At 32.9% G+C, this 16,342-nt stretch overlaps 1 protein-coding gene across 1 annotated transcript in view; it reads right to left on the bottom strand.

The window, feature by feature from the left end:
* Window positions 1-8,083, bottom strand: part of LOC136982252 (ribonuclease H1-like) — a 28,719-nt gene extending 20,636 nt beyond the window's left edge. Inside the window, exons 1-3 of the mRNA XM_067278717.1 lie at window positions 7,860-8,083; window positions 2,864-2,994; window positions 425-514 (exon numbers count right to left, since the gene is read on the bottom strand). Of these exons, the coding sequence (XP_067134818.1) occupies window positions 425-514; window positions 2,864-2,994; window positions 7,860-7,978 (340 nt within the window). The 5' untranslated portion in view covers window positions 7,979-8,083. The remainder of the gene's footprint in view (window positions 1-424; window positions 515-2,863; window positions 2,995-7,859) is intronic.
* Window positions 8,084-16,342: the final 8,259 nt, after the last annotated feature.

Genomic DNA, 16,342 nt, shown 5'->3' with positions numbered 1-16,342 from the left:
GCCATATTTCATTTGCTTAATAAATTACATCAGTTACATGGCATTTGGCATATTGTACAGAAATATGTAAATCTCAGATAATTTGAAGTCACAAATATTTTGTTCCCTAAATTTTAAACTAACAAGGATTTCCTGTATATGAATGAATTAAAATAAAATTTATTACAGAAAATTCTTAATAGTTATGCAACTGTCAAAGTTTAAACAAGATTATTTAATTAATTCAGTTAAATTCATTAACTGATAATCAATTTAATTATAACATTTTTTTCCTACTTAAAAAGTATTGGAAAAAAATGTTATAATTAAACTATCAATTAATGAATGTTTAAGTTTCAAAATCTAATACCACAGAAATGCTAAGAATTAAATTATATTAATTTTTATGACAGCCAAAATTTTAAATGTAATTTAAACACAATACTTTTGGTTTCGTCTTGTTCTTCAGGTCTAAGAAATTCATCCAGTTTTCTCTTCTTTGATTCACTTGTGTTAGCTGTCTGACATTTCATTTCTAAAATAATAATAATAATATGCATTAAAAAACAGTCTATACTCAATAGAATACAATAAAATATATTAAAATTTCATAATATTCTTTTTTGGTACTAAGTAAGCAACAGGTTTCATAAATTAAACTTATATCCATCTACAAATATATTATATTTAAATTAAAAATTATAAATCTAGAAACAAATTATTTCACCCGAAACTTGCTGTTTTCAAATGCTTCATTCCCTTTATTTCATGTGTGTTCTAATGTATGTATTCTGTTTTCAAAACTAATTAATTTTTTGTTTAACTATTTGTTTTGAATTATACAGAATTTTACAATATTTTAATGATATATTTTAGAACCAGAAAGTAAGCTTAAAATTGTCTATAAACATTTTTCAAATTCCGCTTGAATAAAGTGGTTTTAATACAAATATTGTGCTTCAGTTGTTTTTATAAAGAATAAACAATTATTTATTGTGACATTAAAAATTGCAGCCCTGCATTGTGACAATCATATTTTTAATCTACTTAATTTAAAATATATGCTCTCCACGTCAAATTAGTAGTGGCTTGCCCCTGTATATCAAACTTTTCCTGTTAGAATAAAATCACGCCCATCATCTATCTAACTCTTTTCAGGGAAAATTTTTGAATTGAAATAACATGACTTCCAGGTTGTATCAGATGTTCATATAGCCTATAGTTAATCGGGACCTCCTGCCCCTAAGGTTTCCATATCTGGTCTCATCTTTCATTTATCTAACACTGTTTTCAAGATTAAGGAAGGACAGATAGATGGACGGAGGACAATGGGAATTGATTAGTACTTCAGTGGGGAATTTGAAAAGTACTTTTTGTCAGGCTAGATCTTGAAAATGAAGTGAAATTTGAAAAATGTTTATAGAAAATTTCGAAGCTTATTTTTGACACTGGAATCCATCCCTAAAATACTTGTAAGGAGTTTTGTTACATCCCATATAAAATAATACACATATATATATATATACAAATCTTTATTCTTAAACCAATCTGGACCATTCATATGAGTATTACTTAGACCCTGGAATTGACACTAAGCTATATATTACCCTAAAATATTGGGTAGGGTATAGATTCTGTATCCTTTACACACAGTGCCTTCTATTGGAAAAAATAATAAATAAATGTTAATTGTTATTTGTTTGTTTGTTGATAATAGATTGTTGGCATTTGGATTATTGATAATATTGTTGTATGAGTCAAAACCGCTTCTTTTTCTTGTTTGGTTCAATGTCATGACTGGGTGTAATCATAGACACTTGGCAATATTCATCATCAACTTTTTATTTCAGAACTTTATTTGTCGAGACGCTTTGTCGATAATAGTTAGTTAGCTTGCCTGCCTACAGTCATCATCAGTGTGGAATCACGTTAAAAAGTTGTCCCTTTAGATGAAGGTCCATCTATTGGGAGACAGATGAGCAGAGATTTTTGCTACACAACTTTTGCATCTTGGTGATGGTAAATTCACTGAAAATTTGAATATAATTTGATAACACATTACATAAACCAGAAATCAATATATGAGCAATATTGGCATCTAAAAACAAATGTATTGCCAAATGTACCCAGTGAAGTTTTTAACCAGTTGGACTACAACTTCATAATCTGGAGCTGTAGGTTGGAGCACCAATAATGGTTTTGTGAAATTTGGATCATCAAAGTTATGAAATGAAACTAGAAATCTTTTATCATTGTTCCGCAAGAACAAGAAACTTATTATTCTTTTACAGTTTCATTATTAAATATCCAGGTCAATAAATGAATGTTTTAGTTACTAACACCATTGTTTTTATTATACTCTCTCAATTCTACATCCCTGCAAAAACCCTAGCAATGCCAGGCACACATTGCTAGTATAATCTAAAAACAGTTAATTTTATTGTACAATATTATGATAAGTTTTGGTTCTATCAATCAAGAAGTTTATAAATAATTTTGTTTGGTATAAATTTAATTTTACAAAATATTAATTTATGATGTTTTAAATGAAATATATCATGTAAAAGTATTTAATTCAATAATTTATATTGAATAAATTGCAGACACAAATTTTAAGGAAGAAAAGATATAATATGTCAGATTCATATCAAATTAACCCTTTTTCCTAATTTAATAACAACAGTTCAAGAAACAGTTCAAGTCCAACAGAAATGTTTTATTTATCAAATAAAATATTTCTGCTAGAAGAACTGTTATCAATTTGCTGGTTTAAAGAATTATTATTAATAGTAATAGTAATAATTACATTTTACTATTGGAATTCATTAGAGTGAGAATTAGATTACCAAACAAAGAAAATTTAAAAAATTCCTTTCTTACTTACCATTTTTGTCATCAGATTTATCATTTATGATGTTAGAAATACCTTGAATAAATGACAGAGCTTCAGATCTCGTAGAAAATTTTTTATATTTTGCATTTGAAAATCCTTTGACTTGAGATTCACATTCGGCCCTAAAAAAATATCAATAAATTACTTTAAGATTTTAAATTTATTTATGATTCATCAATTCTAAATTAGAATTAACTGGTTAGTTTTATACTGATATTTTTCATTTAGTTTTTCTTTGTTTGCAAATGTTAAAATGTATTTTAGACAAATAAGAGAAATTCAATTAATTTGTTAATTAATTTATATTTATAACAGTGTATAACATTTATTTTATTATTATTTATTAAAAGATTTAGCTGTACAACTTAAATGCACAAAATGTTGATTTTTGATGCTTGAGGATAATCTGTTAATTGAATCAAGAATATTAGCATTCTTCTAAAATCCCAGGAGTAAAGGTTACTTTACCTTTACTCCTAATTAGTCTATTATGTAGTTCTACTTCATAGTTGAAAAGATTGATTTATTGGATTTTACAAATAGGATAATCTAATGGATGATGATAGCAGTCTTGATTTAATCTGTGAAGATTTGAGGACATACCAATGTCGTCTCTCTCTTTATGGACAATATTATTTCATGTCTTCAATCCAGGTTTTCAGCTTACAAGACTAGAAATGCAAACTTCTTCCATAAGATACAAGCTAAATATTACTTAATAACTAATTTAACCAGTAGAAACATATTGAATTATCAAAAGATGAACACAAAATCTACTTAATAATTTAACACTGATAACTAATAAATGTTAACAGTTTTCTGCAGTGTAATCAAATATAAAGCACCAATATTTGATTTACTTTTCAATTTAGCAAAAAATGTAATTCATTAAATTTCATTTCAATTATCATAAAGTAATATGAATGAATGAGACTGCTTCTAGTAATTAATACACAGTAAAAATCATTGACATTAAGCGCAATTACTGACAAGGTTTTTATCTCTACAAAGATACCGTTGACACTGTCAGATGGTAGATTATCCGTACATTTCTATATTCAACGGTTGACTCAACGGTGAGAGAACAATGTTTCTAAATGGACCGTTGAGGTCTCTGTTGAGACTAGTGACGTCAGCACTGTTTCACTGTTGAGCTCAACGGTCTCAACGACCTCAAACATTGTTGAGTATTCAACAAACTAACATGGCAGCTGCCACGAAAAAGTAAATTTTGCTCATAGAAACTATCCATTCGCTGCTGTGAATACTGTAATAGCAGACAGATTAATGAACGATCTGTATATGATAAAACATGTGATTGCACAATTATGTTGGATAATCTGGTCAATACTGAAATATTAAGATTTTTTTCATTTGTGCAAAATTGGTTACAACCGATATTTAGCCCTCTTTAATTCTTCCTAATGATATAAATATTCAAGAAATTAATTAAAATTATTAAAGAAAGACCCAGTATACAAGAAAATTATACAGATATGGGTTCATTTGAATAAAAGGATTTATTCGAATAATGGGTAAGCGAGTTACTTTAATTATTTAACAAAACAGTAACGATCGCCCCCTTCTCGTTACTTAAGTCAGCCATCTTGAAAAGCGACCTCTCAACTACAGCATTTCTTTTTTCTGCAAAACGTGACGTCAGATCGTTCAACGGAGGGACTCAACAGTGAATTTTCTGTTGAGTCAACCATTGAATATAGAAACGTACGGTATTTCTTTACAAGCAGAATTCAAAAAGGAGCCACAGATGTTGAGTAACTCTTTATAAGATATCATCTTCCAAAATTTGCTTCCTGTAGTGGTAACTTGCAAAGTCTAATAAAGATTTAAAATATCAAACAATGTACTTGAAGTTTTAAACTTATCTTTATAAAAGAGAACTAAAGTGCTTATGACATTTGAAAATAATGCCAAGAAACAAGACCAGCAACCACTGTTAATAGTGCAGGTCTTCCATGTCCACATTATTTTTTCATTTTGTAACATTTTTAGTACTACTATCCAGTCTCTAAGCATTGTTAGCACTAACAAAAATATCCTAGTACAAATTTTCTACAATTAACTTCTTTACATTTTTAATTATTAAAATGGTGAATGAAGTGTCATAATGCAATGCATACTCTGATTATTGCCTAGCACCATCCTTGCCAACATTTTGTTGCCGATATATATTTACTATACAGAGTTTGATGTTGCATGGTAAACCATAGCAAAATTAAATTATTAACTAAATATACATAATAAATAAATTGTAAGGTTTTTCCTAGTAAACAGTTGAAAACTTTAAACATACAAGACTAACTTTTGGATACACAGCCAGAATAATGACATGGTAAACTTTTAAGCAAAATATCTCATTAAAAGTTGCTGCTAGATTAGAGTTGCCAGACATTCTGGTTTTCAGCATTGTTTTTCCATCTTCCAAAAACTTTTATTGGAATACTTGCTACATCTAGCAACAAGAATACAACATTTTTGTTTTTTTCTTATTCTATATTTTCTTATTTTAATCCTTTGTCATATATTGTTATGTAAATTGTACTTTCACTTTTGTTTTCATTGATAATCTTTAATAAAATTTTCTGCTTGAGATTGTGGAAAAAAGGTTGGCATTGCAACAAAGAAAAAATGAAGTGGCATAAATAAAGTATTACTATAAGGTTGTGAGTACAGAATATTCTGTATTTGCATGCTACTTTACTTACAAAAAGACTCTTAAAGAACTCAATCAGGGTACCAATCCTAAGAATTTTCATCCGTCATTGAAGGAATAGATTTTAAAATAAAGTACCTTTTCTTTATACTTATTTTAAATATATGGTTAATGTTACCTTAGGTAGCTAAGATGGCGGCTCGTCTCTAATTCCAGCAAGGAAACAGTGGGACGCACATTCTAACCTAACCTAACCTATTCAAATAATAATTTGCTTGCTAATAATTATGGTAATTTATTAGGTTAGGTTAGGTTAGAACATGCGTCCCAGTTTTTTCGAAAAGATTCAATCTCTGAATGAGTGTTTTGCACCTCCCAGAATTATAGACCCCCCCTATACAAGGAAACAGTCAAAAGAACCATACCTGCACATGACTCTTTAGTGATACAGTGGACCCCGATATAATGAGCATGTCAGGAGGGAAACAACACCTGTGTTATAAGGTGAACCGCGTTATACCGAGTGGTGCGGTGTAATGCGGTTCACCTCTTTAGCAATATTGTCAAGCTTTTCTTTTACTCATCATGCATACAATAATTAAACACTATTCAAAATACATCCAGGAACTCAATACATACACAATTACTCAATACACAGTAACAATAAAATGTGCTACAAACTAACACTGCACGGACCTGTATAAAGGACAATGCACACATGTAGCGCGGCAAGGAAAAGCGGTGTTGCAAACACATTTTCAGCGCGCGGCAGCTGAACCACACAAGCGGCAATCTGCTTACATTTCGGCACATGCGTTCAGTATTCAAGATGGTGAACGATACCGACACTGCCACTATTCCATCAGTTTACAAATTTTGTTTTGTGTGGCTTGTTTTATTTAGCTAGAAGAGTTTGTTGAAGATTCAAATGAAGATTTTAGATTATAGATATTTTCTTGGATCGAGAAAGAACTGGTGTACAAAATTTGCTTATTCCTCAATTAAGATCTCTCGATAAAGAATAATATTTCGAGTAAGATTCGGTTGTTTTGTTCTTTGAATTAATTTATATATGATTATTTGTGTAGAATTTGTGTTAAATTTATTATCCTTTCCTCTTTATTCTGATGTTAGTTATCTCGGTTAACCACGTCAAACTTTCCGCCATTAAAACACCACGCGATTGTATTTTCTCACGTGATTACCAGAAAAGCTGTTATTGGCTGATAGAAACGCATCTTGGCAGCAGTTGCTGCAAAAAATAGAATTCAACCAACTTTTGCAGCACGAGAAAAGCGGCACAAAATCAACTTGTGCAGCGAGAAAAAGAGACATCATTCTGCCGCTTTTCCTTGCCACGCCGCATGTGTGCATCTTCCTTAAACGTGTTTGAGCTTATCGCATCGCGAACATCGCCCACGCTATAACTGAGTGCATGGTATAGTGAGCAGCGCTATAATGAAGGTCCACTGTATTTGCTTCCAAAGGTCAGTTTTTAACAGATATCAGTATACTGTCTATTCTCTATTCTACGCATCACGAAGACTCGTTATCGCTCGAACCTCAGTGCTCCCTAAAAGTATAAGTACTGCACGCACAGTCAAGTGGGCTACTCAAAGCTGGCATAGTCGCATAGGCTAAATAGTTAAACATGACACAGCTCGCAATCTTGCACGATCCGATTTTGGGAGGCTATATCTCGCAAAGGGTCACTCATAGAGGTACGGTTCCTTTGACTTTTTTTATCCTACGAGTATGATCTACAGTTCTGTTTTAAGGTCCCAAACGTATCATTCGTAGCTTGAATCGTGTCCTCATTTTGTCCTGGACTTTATCCCCAAGTACTTAGCAACCCTATGCTAGATCTATAGTTCCTGTTGGATGTTTGCTCATATAGAAATGCCCAGAATCCTAGCAGAATGCAAACAACACATGGAAGGCATCAAACCTTGTCCAATTAATGACACACACTAAGAGCCACGTCCCAATCTAGAGAATTCTACAAAACTTTAATGTAATCCTCAGTTAATGGGTTAATGTAACCCTTGGTGCCAAGATGGCGGCTCGTCTGATTCCAGCAAGGAAACAGTGGGGGCAGTGGGGGACACGTTCTAAACTAACCTAACCTATTCTAATAAATTACCATAATAGCAACCAAATTATTAGAATAGGTTGGGTTAGGTTAGGTTAGGTTAGGTTAGAACGTGCGTCCCACTGTTTCCTTGCTGGAATCAGAGACGAGCCGTCATCTTGGCACCAAGAGTAACATTGACCTAATCCTCGTCATTATCACCAATATTGAACTATACAAACCACGTTAAATATATCCCGGGACGACGTCCGTTTTTCACTGCATAAAATCCCTTACAGACTTTACCCATCGCTCGCAAAGATCTCCCTAAAGTTGTCAGTCCAAGTGCCAGACAGTTCATTCATTAATTCACGTAACTTTAAACAGCAAATTATTAACAAAAATAAATAATTATTTGCGATAATCAGTACAGTATATCACCTTGCACTCTTTCAAACATTTTATACATGCGCCCTCTAGTAAGGGGAAAAAGAAATAAAGAAATATATCTTAACTACAGTATTATCAAAAAATTAATAAATATACAGAGAAATTTAAAAATTTTCTACCAATTAAAAATTTTTATATTTACATTTATTAAATTAAAAATATTAATTTTATTACTTAATTTTGTAAAAGTAATTATTTATACTTAAACTCTCCAAACTAAAGATGGCAGTCGAATTGTGTTTTTCTACACCGGTGCCATCTGTCGAGAAATAAAAATACATTTAATACTTCTCGATAAATTATTTCTCTTCCGTTTATTATAATAAGTAAATTCGAATTTTTATATCATCTTTCATAATGAATAATAAAGTTTTAATTCGAAATAATTAAATGCTAATAGACTAAGATGAATTCTGGGAATGGGTTGCGGGAGATAATATCAGACGATAGATATACTGGCTTAATAAACATTTCTGCCACTTAGAGCGCTTCGATCGCCTGTAGTCCTAAGTTTGGCTGGAGCGAACATTCGAAATTCTTTTAATATATGAAATTTTCTCGTTTTTAACTCAGATATTTCTTTTGTCTTTTTTAAAGGACTGCTTATAAATACTATTTTAATTCGGTTTTGAACATTATTCGTAAATGTCGTTAATATTTATATTTATATTGACTATCACTTTCACGATTTTAAACTTTAAATTGATTAGATTGTTTGTTGCTTACAATTTGTGTTCATTTTTAAATATTTTTGGGAGTTTTCGTTAAGGGCAAGAAAAAGGAGTAAAAAAATTTATAGTTAAGCCTGTATATACGTTATTAATATAGGATGTAGCCAGGATGGCCGAGAGGTGAAGGTGGTAGCCTATCGTTCTGGGGGATCCGGGATCGAATCCGAACGGGTCGAATAATTTCCAGGAATTTTTCGGGAGATGGTCCGTTTCTGATTATATACATTTAATTATGGAAATGTATAGAAATGTTAAACCATGTGTTAAGATAGGATAGATTTAAAGTGTTACAACAACAAAAAAAAAAAACAAAAAGAGATTTAGGGTGGCTTTGGAGTTTATCAAGGTTAAGCTCATATCTTTTTTACTTATTAATATTAGGTGAATTAATGTAGTTTGCAGTGAGAAAAGAGCTATGATATATGTTATTCATAATTTATATTGTCTTTATTAATTTAATGAGATGGAGAGAGATTAAAGTTGAGCCAAAAAAAAAAGTTAGGAACAGGTTAGAGAGAGAGGATTAAAAGTCAATAAATTTAGTTCTTGGATTTCAAGTATAGACTGTTAGAGAAAAAGAAGAAATTCCAACTATTAAGACAACATATCAAGCATATTTATAAGCACATAATAACTTAGAGATGATTAGAGAATGATGAGGTTGACAAATAGGTAATAACAGGATGGCAAGAGTTCGGACAGTATTATTAGATATTGACAATGATAACAATTATACTACTCGCAAGTCTAAAAGAAAGATATGTTACCGGATTTTTAGTCACACACACACTAATATCTACACGTAGAAAAAAACCTCCGAATATTTTGCATTTATCAACGTTTTAAGGTCCAAAAATGTAAAAATCTTGAAGATTATTTTTGATCGATCGCCAAACTTTCCCTCTGTTAAACACGACAGAGCCGGAAAAGTAAAATGTCTGCGGAATCTATGAAGAAGTTTGGTGTCAGACCTCTTCCATTTGTTGTGCCTGGATGAGAACGTTATGAGCCATTTGGGTATGAATATCTGGCTTGTATAATTTGTTTTTTGCCTCTCTTGGCACGTGCAAAATGGCTCATGCTAACAATCCAACTCAGTGGCGTGTGGTGACATTTGATGATAGGGAAGCTGTGCCAGCCCTGAATAGAATTATTGGAAGCGTTATACGACATTTTGGTGTGTAGATCTATGAGCTAAACCGAGTGAGGTTGGTGCTCTGTAAAGCGCATGCGAGAATGCCTGTAATCTGGCTGCTTTACGCCATTCAGATATTTTCGCCATGGAAGTTGTCCCGTATTCGACAATACGGCGCTTCTATTGGAAATATGCATATACGAATTTATATTCGAATATACAATAGTAACCTTATCATTGTTTTTCACATGTAGTATAGAAATTTGTAATAAGATAGATAATGTAGTTATAATAAAATATTAATTTTAATTAATTCAAGGTACGTTAAAATATGAAAATAATGGCACAATATGTATTTATATTTTAAAAAATACGAGGAAAGGGGCGCTTCCCACGCCACTGATCCAACTGCTGTATTAGATTCAACACTGAAGTATTCGTTATATTACGAATTTAAGCATTATAATTATTACAGAGTCTGCATTTTTAAATAATAGTTTTTAAAATAGAAAATAATCTAGAAAACATTATAAGAGCAAGTTATCGGGAAAATTGCGATAGACTTATATCGGTATCGGTGACGTCTGTAAATAAAAATATTTAGGTAAAATGAGATAAATTTTTGATCATTAGATGTTAATTAATTAATAAGCACTAATTTTCTCTATTTTGGTCAGATAGTTTAAATAAAATATCAATGCTTTCTATTGTAACTTAAAAAATATCTATATTAAAGGTTTCACAGTTCTATAAAATATTCCTTATATCATTTGCCAGAAAATTTTACAGAAAACGCCATAGTGCGAATACCGTATTTACTCACATATAAGACGATCTCGCATATAGGACGAGGTGTGACTTTAAAGATCAAAATAAAGAAACTTAGATTTATTAATACAGTTCTAATTTTATTTCGTTTAATCACAAATAAAATATGAAATGCACGTAAATGCACACATTGTTCTGCAATAATTACTGACATTTTAATCTTTAAGGAAAAATCTTATAAAATCGACAACATAATTTGTTCACGTAAACCTGGACAATCGGGAACATTTTTTTGCCAATTCTTAACAGTCGAATCCATTCTTTGTCGATTACACGTATGAGTTTCCCCGAATTCTGATTTTCGAAAAATAACATGTTTTCACATGGGAATGGATTAAAACTTATATCAGGCTCTTGCGTGATTTTAAAATTTCAATTTTGAATTCAATTCAACAGGAATAGTAAAGGGAGCAATAGGAATAGTAAATGGACCAATAGGAATAGTAAAGGGAGCAATAGAAATAGTAAAGAGAGCAATAGAAATAGTAAAGGGAGCAATAGAAATAGTAAAGGGAGCAATAGGAATAGTAAAGGGAGCAATAGGAATAGTAAAGGGAGCAATAGGAAGTGTATAGTTAGGAGTAAAAATATATTTTTACTCCTGACTATACACAAGAACAATTCAAACGGCCCAGATAAAATACTTTTGTGTTTAAACCAGAGGGTGAGCATGTGGTGGAAAATGCAAATATATGGTTTACAAATATTTCAAAAACTCAAAAAATCCTTCGCTCGCGCTTATAGGACGACCTTCGTTTTTTGAGCAGTGAAAAGTGAATAAAAACCTCGTCTTATATGCGAGTAAATACGGTCTTTAGTATACCAGAGCCCCTTTAGCTGCCACTCGAAATCATCGAGTGACATTTCCACTTCCCAGGACGAGGACCTAGGGATTAGATTTTGGGAAGCAGTGTAGGTGTTATATGACAGTGTTGGGTACAGCGACGATGCGTGATATGTAAATGAATGAGTGCGCTGAAAAAATGAGATAATGGTTCAATTGTGAATGTTATCTTGAGGGGTGTATGTAAGGATGTGTTGTGGTGAAACCGCGAGCTTACCGAATCGTTAAAGCGTCTACTCTGAGCCCCTAATCTCCCCGTCTTCGGATTTCGGTCCCCGGGTCCCACGCCGAATACATCTTGCCGAGGCATGCTGCCGGAAACTCCAGTGCCGAATCTTTCCGTTCGTAAGGTCGTTTTCAGATTTCGTCCCCGGGTCCCACGCCAAGTACAGTACATCTTACCGAGGTGTGCTCTTAGAATGAAATGTTATTCGAAATTTTCCAATGGAAAATTTCAGCCTCCCGAAATTCTGTTGCAATACGCGATTTATTTTAATTGTGAGAAGTATTGTTTAACAATAACTGTAAAAACCATTGTTGGAATGATAACATTTAATTATTAAATTCTGTATAAAAGTATTTTAAGTCAATTATACGAATTATTAATTCGGCTTTTTGTTTTTGTTTTTATTTTCAAAAAGTTTCTATTATATTGTAAGCAGAAAATTTTTCAGATAAAGCATTTAAATGTTTATTAATAAGAGTTTAGAAGGAGTTTGAAAGCATATAGAAAGGCTCAGTCTTCCTTTTTTTTTCATGGACGAGCTGTATTGACAGGCGTCATTCGTACAGTGCATGTTATGTAGGCTACTTACAAATGTGATGTATTCTAGAATTATCCCTCACGAATCTTTAATTTACGTCTTCAGATTTCTTCCCCACGAATGTATAATGATTACTGGAAAAAAACTTTTATAAAATTAATAAGCTTTAAAGTAAGTGTACAAAATCTTGCCATATGCCTATATAAACAAAAGACAGATGTCAGCAGACCATCGATAAATCTTCATTCACACTGTACAAAATATATTTATAAGTTAAAATATGTAGAGTTAATTAATGTAAGAAATGTAATTTTTTATGTCAAAAATAGAAAACTATTTTATCCCAAGTAATACTTCTCACTGTACTGAATCGAGTACAGTGAGAAGTATTACTTGGAATGAATTGTATAGCGTACTTTATGTAAAATTAATAAATTATTTAAAAAATACTTTATCTGGATTAGATTTCTATGGTTATTTAAATGTATCAGAGGATAAGCTATGGTTTTTCTAATTATATTGTCATACATATGTAATAAAACAAACCAGCAAAATGTAAATTTATTTACTTATTTTACCATTACCTATTTACTAAACAGATATATTACACACAAGCATTATGTACAAAACTTTTATTCACAATATGTAACAACTAACAGGTAGGCCCGGCGTGCTCGGGCAAAAGTAACGGTAGCAAAGATTAAGATTATTACGTTATAGTTAACCTTACCCGTTTTCACAGAATGCAAGAATTGGATCTCTCTGTTTCTAGACTAATTACAGAATTGTTTAGATGGGTCTAAAAATATGTTTGATTTCCCGAGAAAACGAAAAAACCACATCTGCGTCTTGCACGTCGCTTTCTCTTAACAATTTCATTGTTATGTAACACTTCCATTGTTGACACTTCCATCGTTACTTAACACTTCCATTGTTGATGGAATTGTTAAGATTTAATCCTGTCCCACTCTCCCGTGGGGAGGAATTTCGAAAAATCCCTTCTTAGTGTGCGTCCTCGTGACGTACCCTAACTGTGTACCAAATTTCAACTTTCAACTCCTTACCGTTTGGGCTCTGCACTGATTATTATTATTATTATTATTATGTTGGGTTAAGTGAGAGATACTCGGTTAACACCGGTGGCTGTGTACTATGCCGGACCAAAGTCAAGGCATAGTAACCAAAACAGAAATTAAAGAAGTGTATCAGTGTGTGTGTCTGTATTCAGGAATTTTCTCACAATATGACATGTATTCAATATAGTAGCCTTCTGTACTGTGATGTATGTGTTTCTATTCAATTCTAATGTGCCCAGGCTTTTGTGTAGTATGTGTGGTATGACACCTGTAGAGGAGAGAAACGACAGGTACAATAAGCACCCTATCCATCCTCCACAGATGCCTTATTTCCTGGGCGAGTTCTGTGTACTTGCTAATTTTTTCAGTGCATGCGTTTGTATATTGTGAGTGTTTGGAATGGATATGTCTATAATGTATGTGATTTTATTGTGTTTGTCAATGAGGTTGTGATGTCTGGTCTGTTGTGGTAAATTGTTTTATCTGTGATTATGGCTCTGTCGTAGTACATTTTGTGCGTGTTGTTTTCCAATACTGTCTGTGGAATGTATTTGTAGTATGGTTCGTGGATGTCTGCTAATTTGTGTTTCTTTGCAAGCTCTTGGTGTATTATATTTGCTACTTGGTTATGTCTGTGTAAATAATCTGTCTGTGCCAAGAGCTTGCAACCAGAGGTGATGTTTGTATAGTTTCTGGCATGATGTGACATTTTCTGCATGTGTCATTTGTGAGTGTTGCATCTTTGAGTATGTGTTTTCTGTAGTTTTTAGTATTTATGACCTCTACTGATCCTGTATGGCAATCATGAATCCTTCCGTCTCCCCAAAGAGGCATCCCTGAGCTAACCAGCTGTTTGACGCAGTTTTGTCAACAAAATCCTGGGCCAGATCGTAAGGATGCCTGCCATGGAGTGCCTTTCGAGCCCACGATTGCTTAAAGGTGTCTATGCTTTTTATATGTTGTGTTGTGTCCATATGATGTGAGTGTAAGTTTAATGGTGTGTTATTTGAGTCTGCTAGAGTTACTGCTTTATGTAATTGTGATGTTTCTTGTTTCTTGTAGAAAAACTCTCGCAGTGACTGTATTTGTTTGTAGTGAAGGTTAACTATGTCAATCAGGCCACGTCCGCCATCTTTACGTGGAAGGGTTAATCTTTCTGTGGCAGATTTAGGATGATGTTGTTTATGCTTAGTAAGTGTAGTTCTTGTTTTCCTTTGGAGTTGCTCAAGATCATGTGTGAGTCCAATGTATAACTCCAAAAGAATATGTGAGTACTGGGATGACATATGTGTTTATTGCTTTAACTGTGTGTTTTGCATTTAATTGTGTTCTGAGAATAGCATTTAACCTACTTTGGTATTCTTTAATTAATCTTTGCTTTATTTGTGTATGTTCTGTTAGTTTGCCCTGTTGGAATCCTAAATACTTGTAGAACTCGCCCTCTTCCATGGATTCAATAATGTCTCCATTTCCAAGTGCAAAATCTTCTTTCTTCAGGATTCCTTTTTCTATGTGAACTGTTTTGCATTTATCTAGGCCAAATTTCATTTGTATGTCCTTGGTGTATGAATGTGTGATTTGTAGGAGTTGATGAAGTTGTTTTTGTGTGGATGCATAAAGTTTTATGTTATCCATGTACATGAGATGTGACAGTGTAAACTGTGTTGTTTTTTTCGTGTCTGATATTGTAACCATATTGCGTGTTGTTTAACATGTTGGATAATGGGTTCAGGGCTAAGCAGAACCAGAGAGGACTCAAGGAATCTCCTTGAAAAATTCCTCGCCTAATAAAAATTTGGTTTGTTTGTATGGAAGTGTTATGGGCCCTGAGATGTAGTGTTGTTCTCCAGTGCTGCATAGTGTTTTGAAAGAATGCAATGAGTGATGGATGTATTTTGTACATGTGTAGGATATGTAGCAGCCAACTGTGTGGAACACTGTCGAATGCTTTTCTGTAGTCTATATATGCCATGTGTATGTTTCTGTGTTGTCTGTGTGCTTGCCGTAGAATGACTGAATCTATGAGTAACTGTTCTTTGCATCCCCTGTGGTTTCTACGACAACCTTTTTGTTGTTCTGTTAGAATGTCGTGTTCTTCAACATGTTTGTATATTTTGTTTGCAATACAGGATGTCAATAATTTGTAGAGTGTTGGGAGACATGTAATTGGTCTGTATTGTGTGGGGTCTGTGGTATTGTTGTTTTTAGGTTTCATGTAGGTGATGCCCTGAGTAAGAAAATTTGGCATGTCTTGTGGATTGATGATGATGTGTGTCAGATGTTTAGCTAGTTCCTGGTGCAGTGATGTAAACTTTTTGTACCAGAAATTGTGAATGTTGTCTACACCAGGTGTCTTCCAGTTGTGTGTTCTGTTAACAGTGTATTGGAAATCATGTATGTTTATTTCAACACAGGGCATAGTTGGTATGTTGTGCAAGTTTCTGTTCTCCTCCTCGATCCAGCCTGCATCAGCATTGTGCGTGACAGCACTGGACCAAAGAGAAGACCAATATGTTGTGAGTTCTTCTTCTGTTGGTGTGCCACTGTGCTGTGTATCAGTGTTTGCTTTGTTATTAATTTGTCTGTAAAAGAGTTTTTCATTGTTTGTAAATAATTTATTTTGTTGTTTTCGTAGTGTACATGTTTTGTATCGTTTGAGTCTACGTGCTTTGGCAGCAAGTTTTTGTTTTAGTGTATCAATGTATTCTGTAATGTGTGTGTTGTGATGTTCATGTTTTGTGTGTGTTTTTATTTTCTTGAAAATGTTTTTGAGCTGTTTCCTTAATTTGGGTGTTATGTTGTTTTTAGTGTATTGTTCTTGTTCTTGTTCTTGTACGTGGGTTTATGTTGGAAGGTGTGGCCGTTGTCGGCTTTTCTTCCGATGCGCCGCCTGGTGG

The sequence above is a fragment of the Centruroides vittatus genome, unplaced genomic scaffold (genome assembly GCF_030686945.1).
Source record: "Centruroides vittatus isolate TY-2023 unplaced genomic scaffold, ASM3068694v2 contig_817, whole genome shotgun sequence".
Classification (NCBI taxonomy): domain Eukaryota; kingdom Metazoa; phylum Arthropoda; class Arachnida; order Scorpiones; family Buthidae; genus Centruroides; species Centruroides vittatus.
Note: the sequence above shows the minus strand (reverse complement) of the source record. Positions and strands in the feature narration are given on the sequence as shown.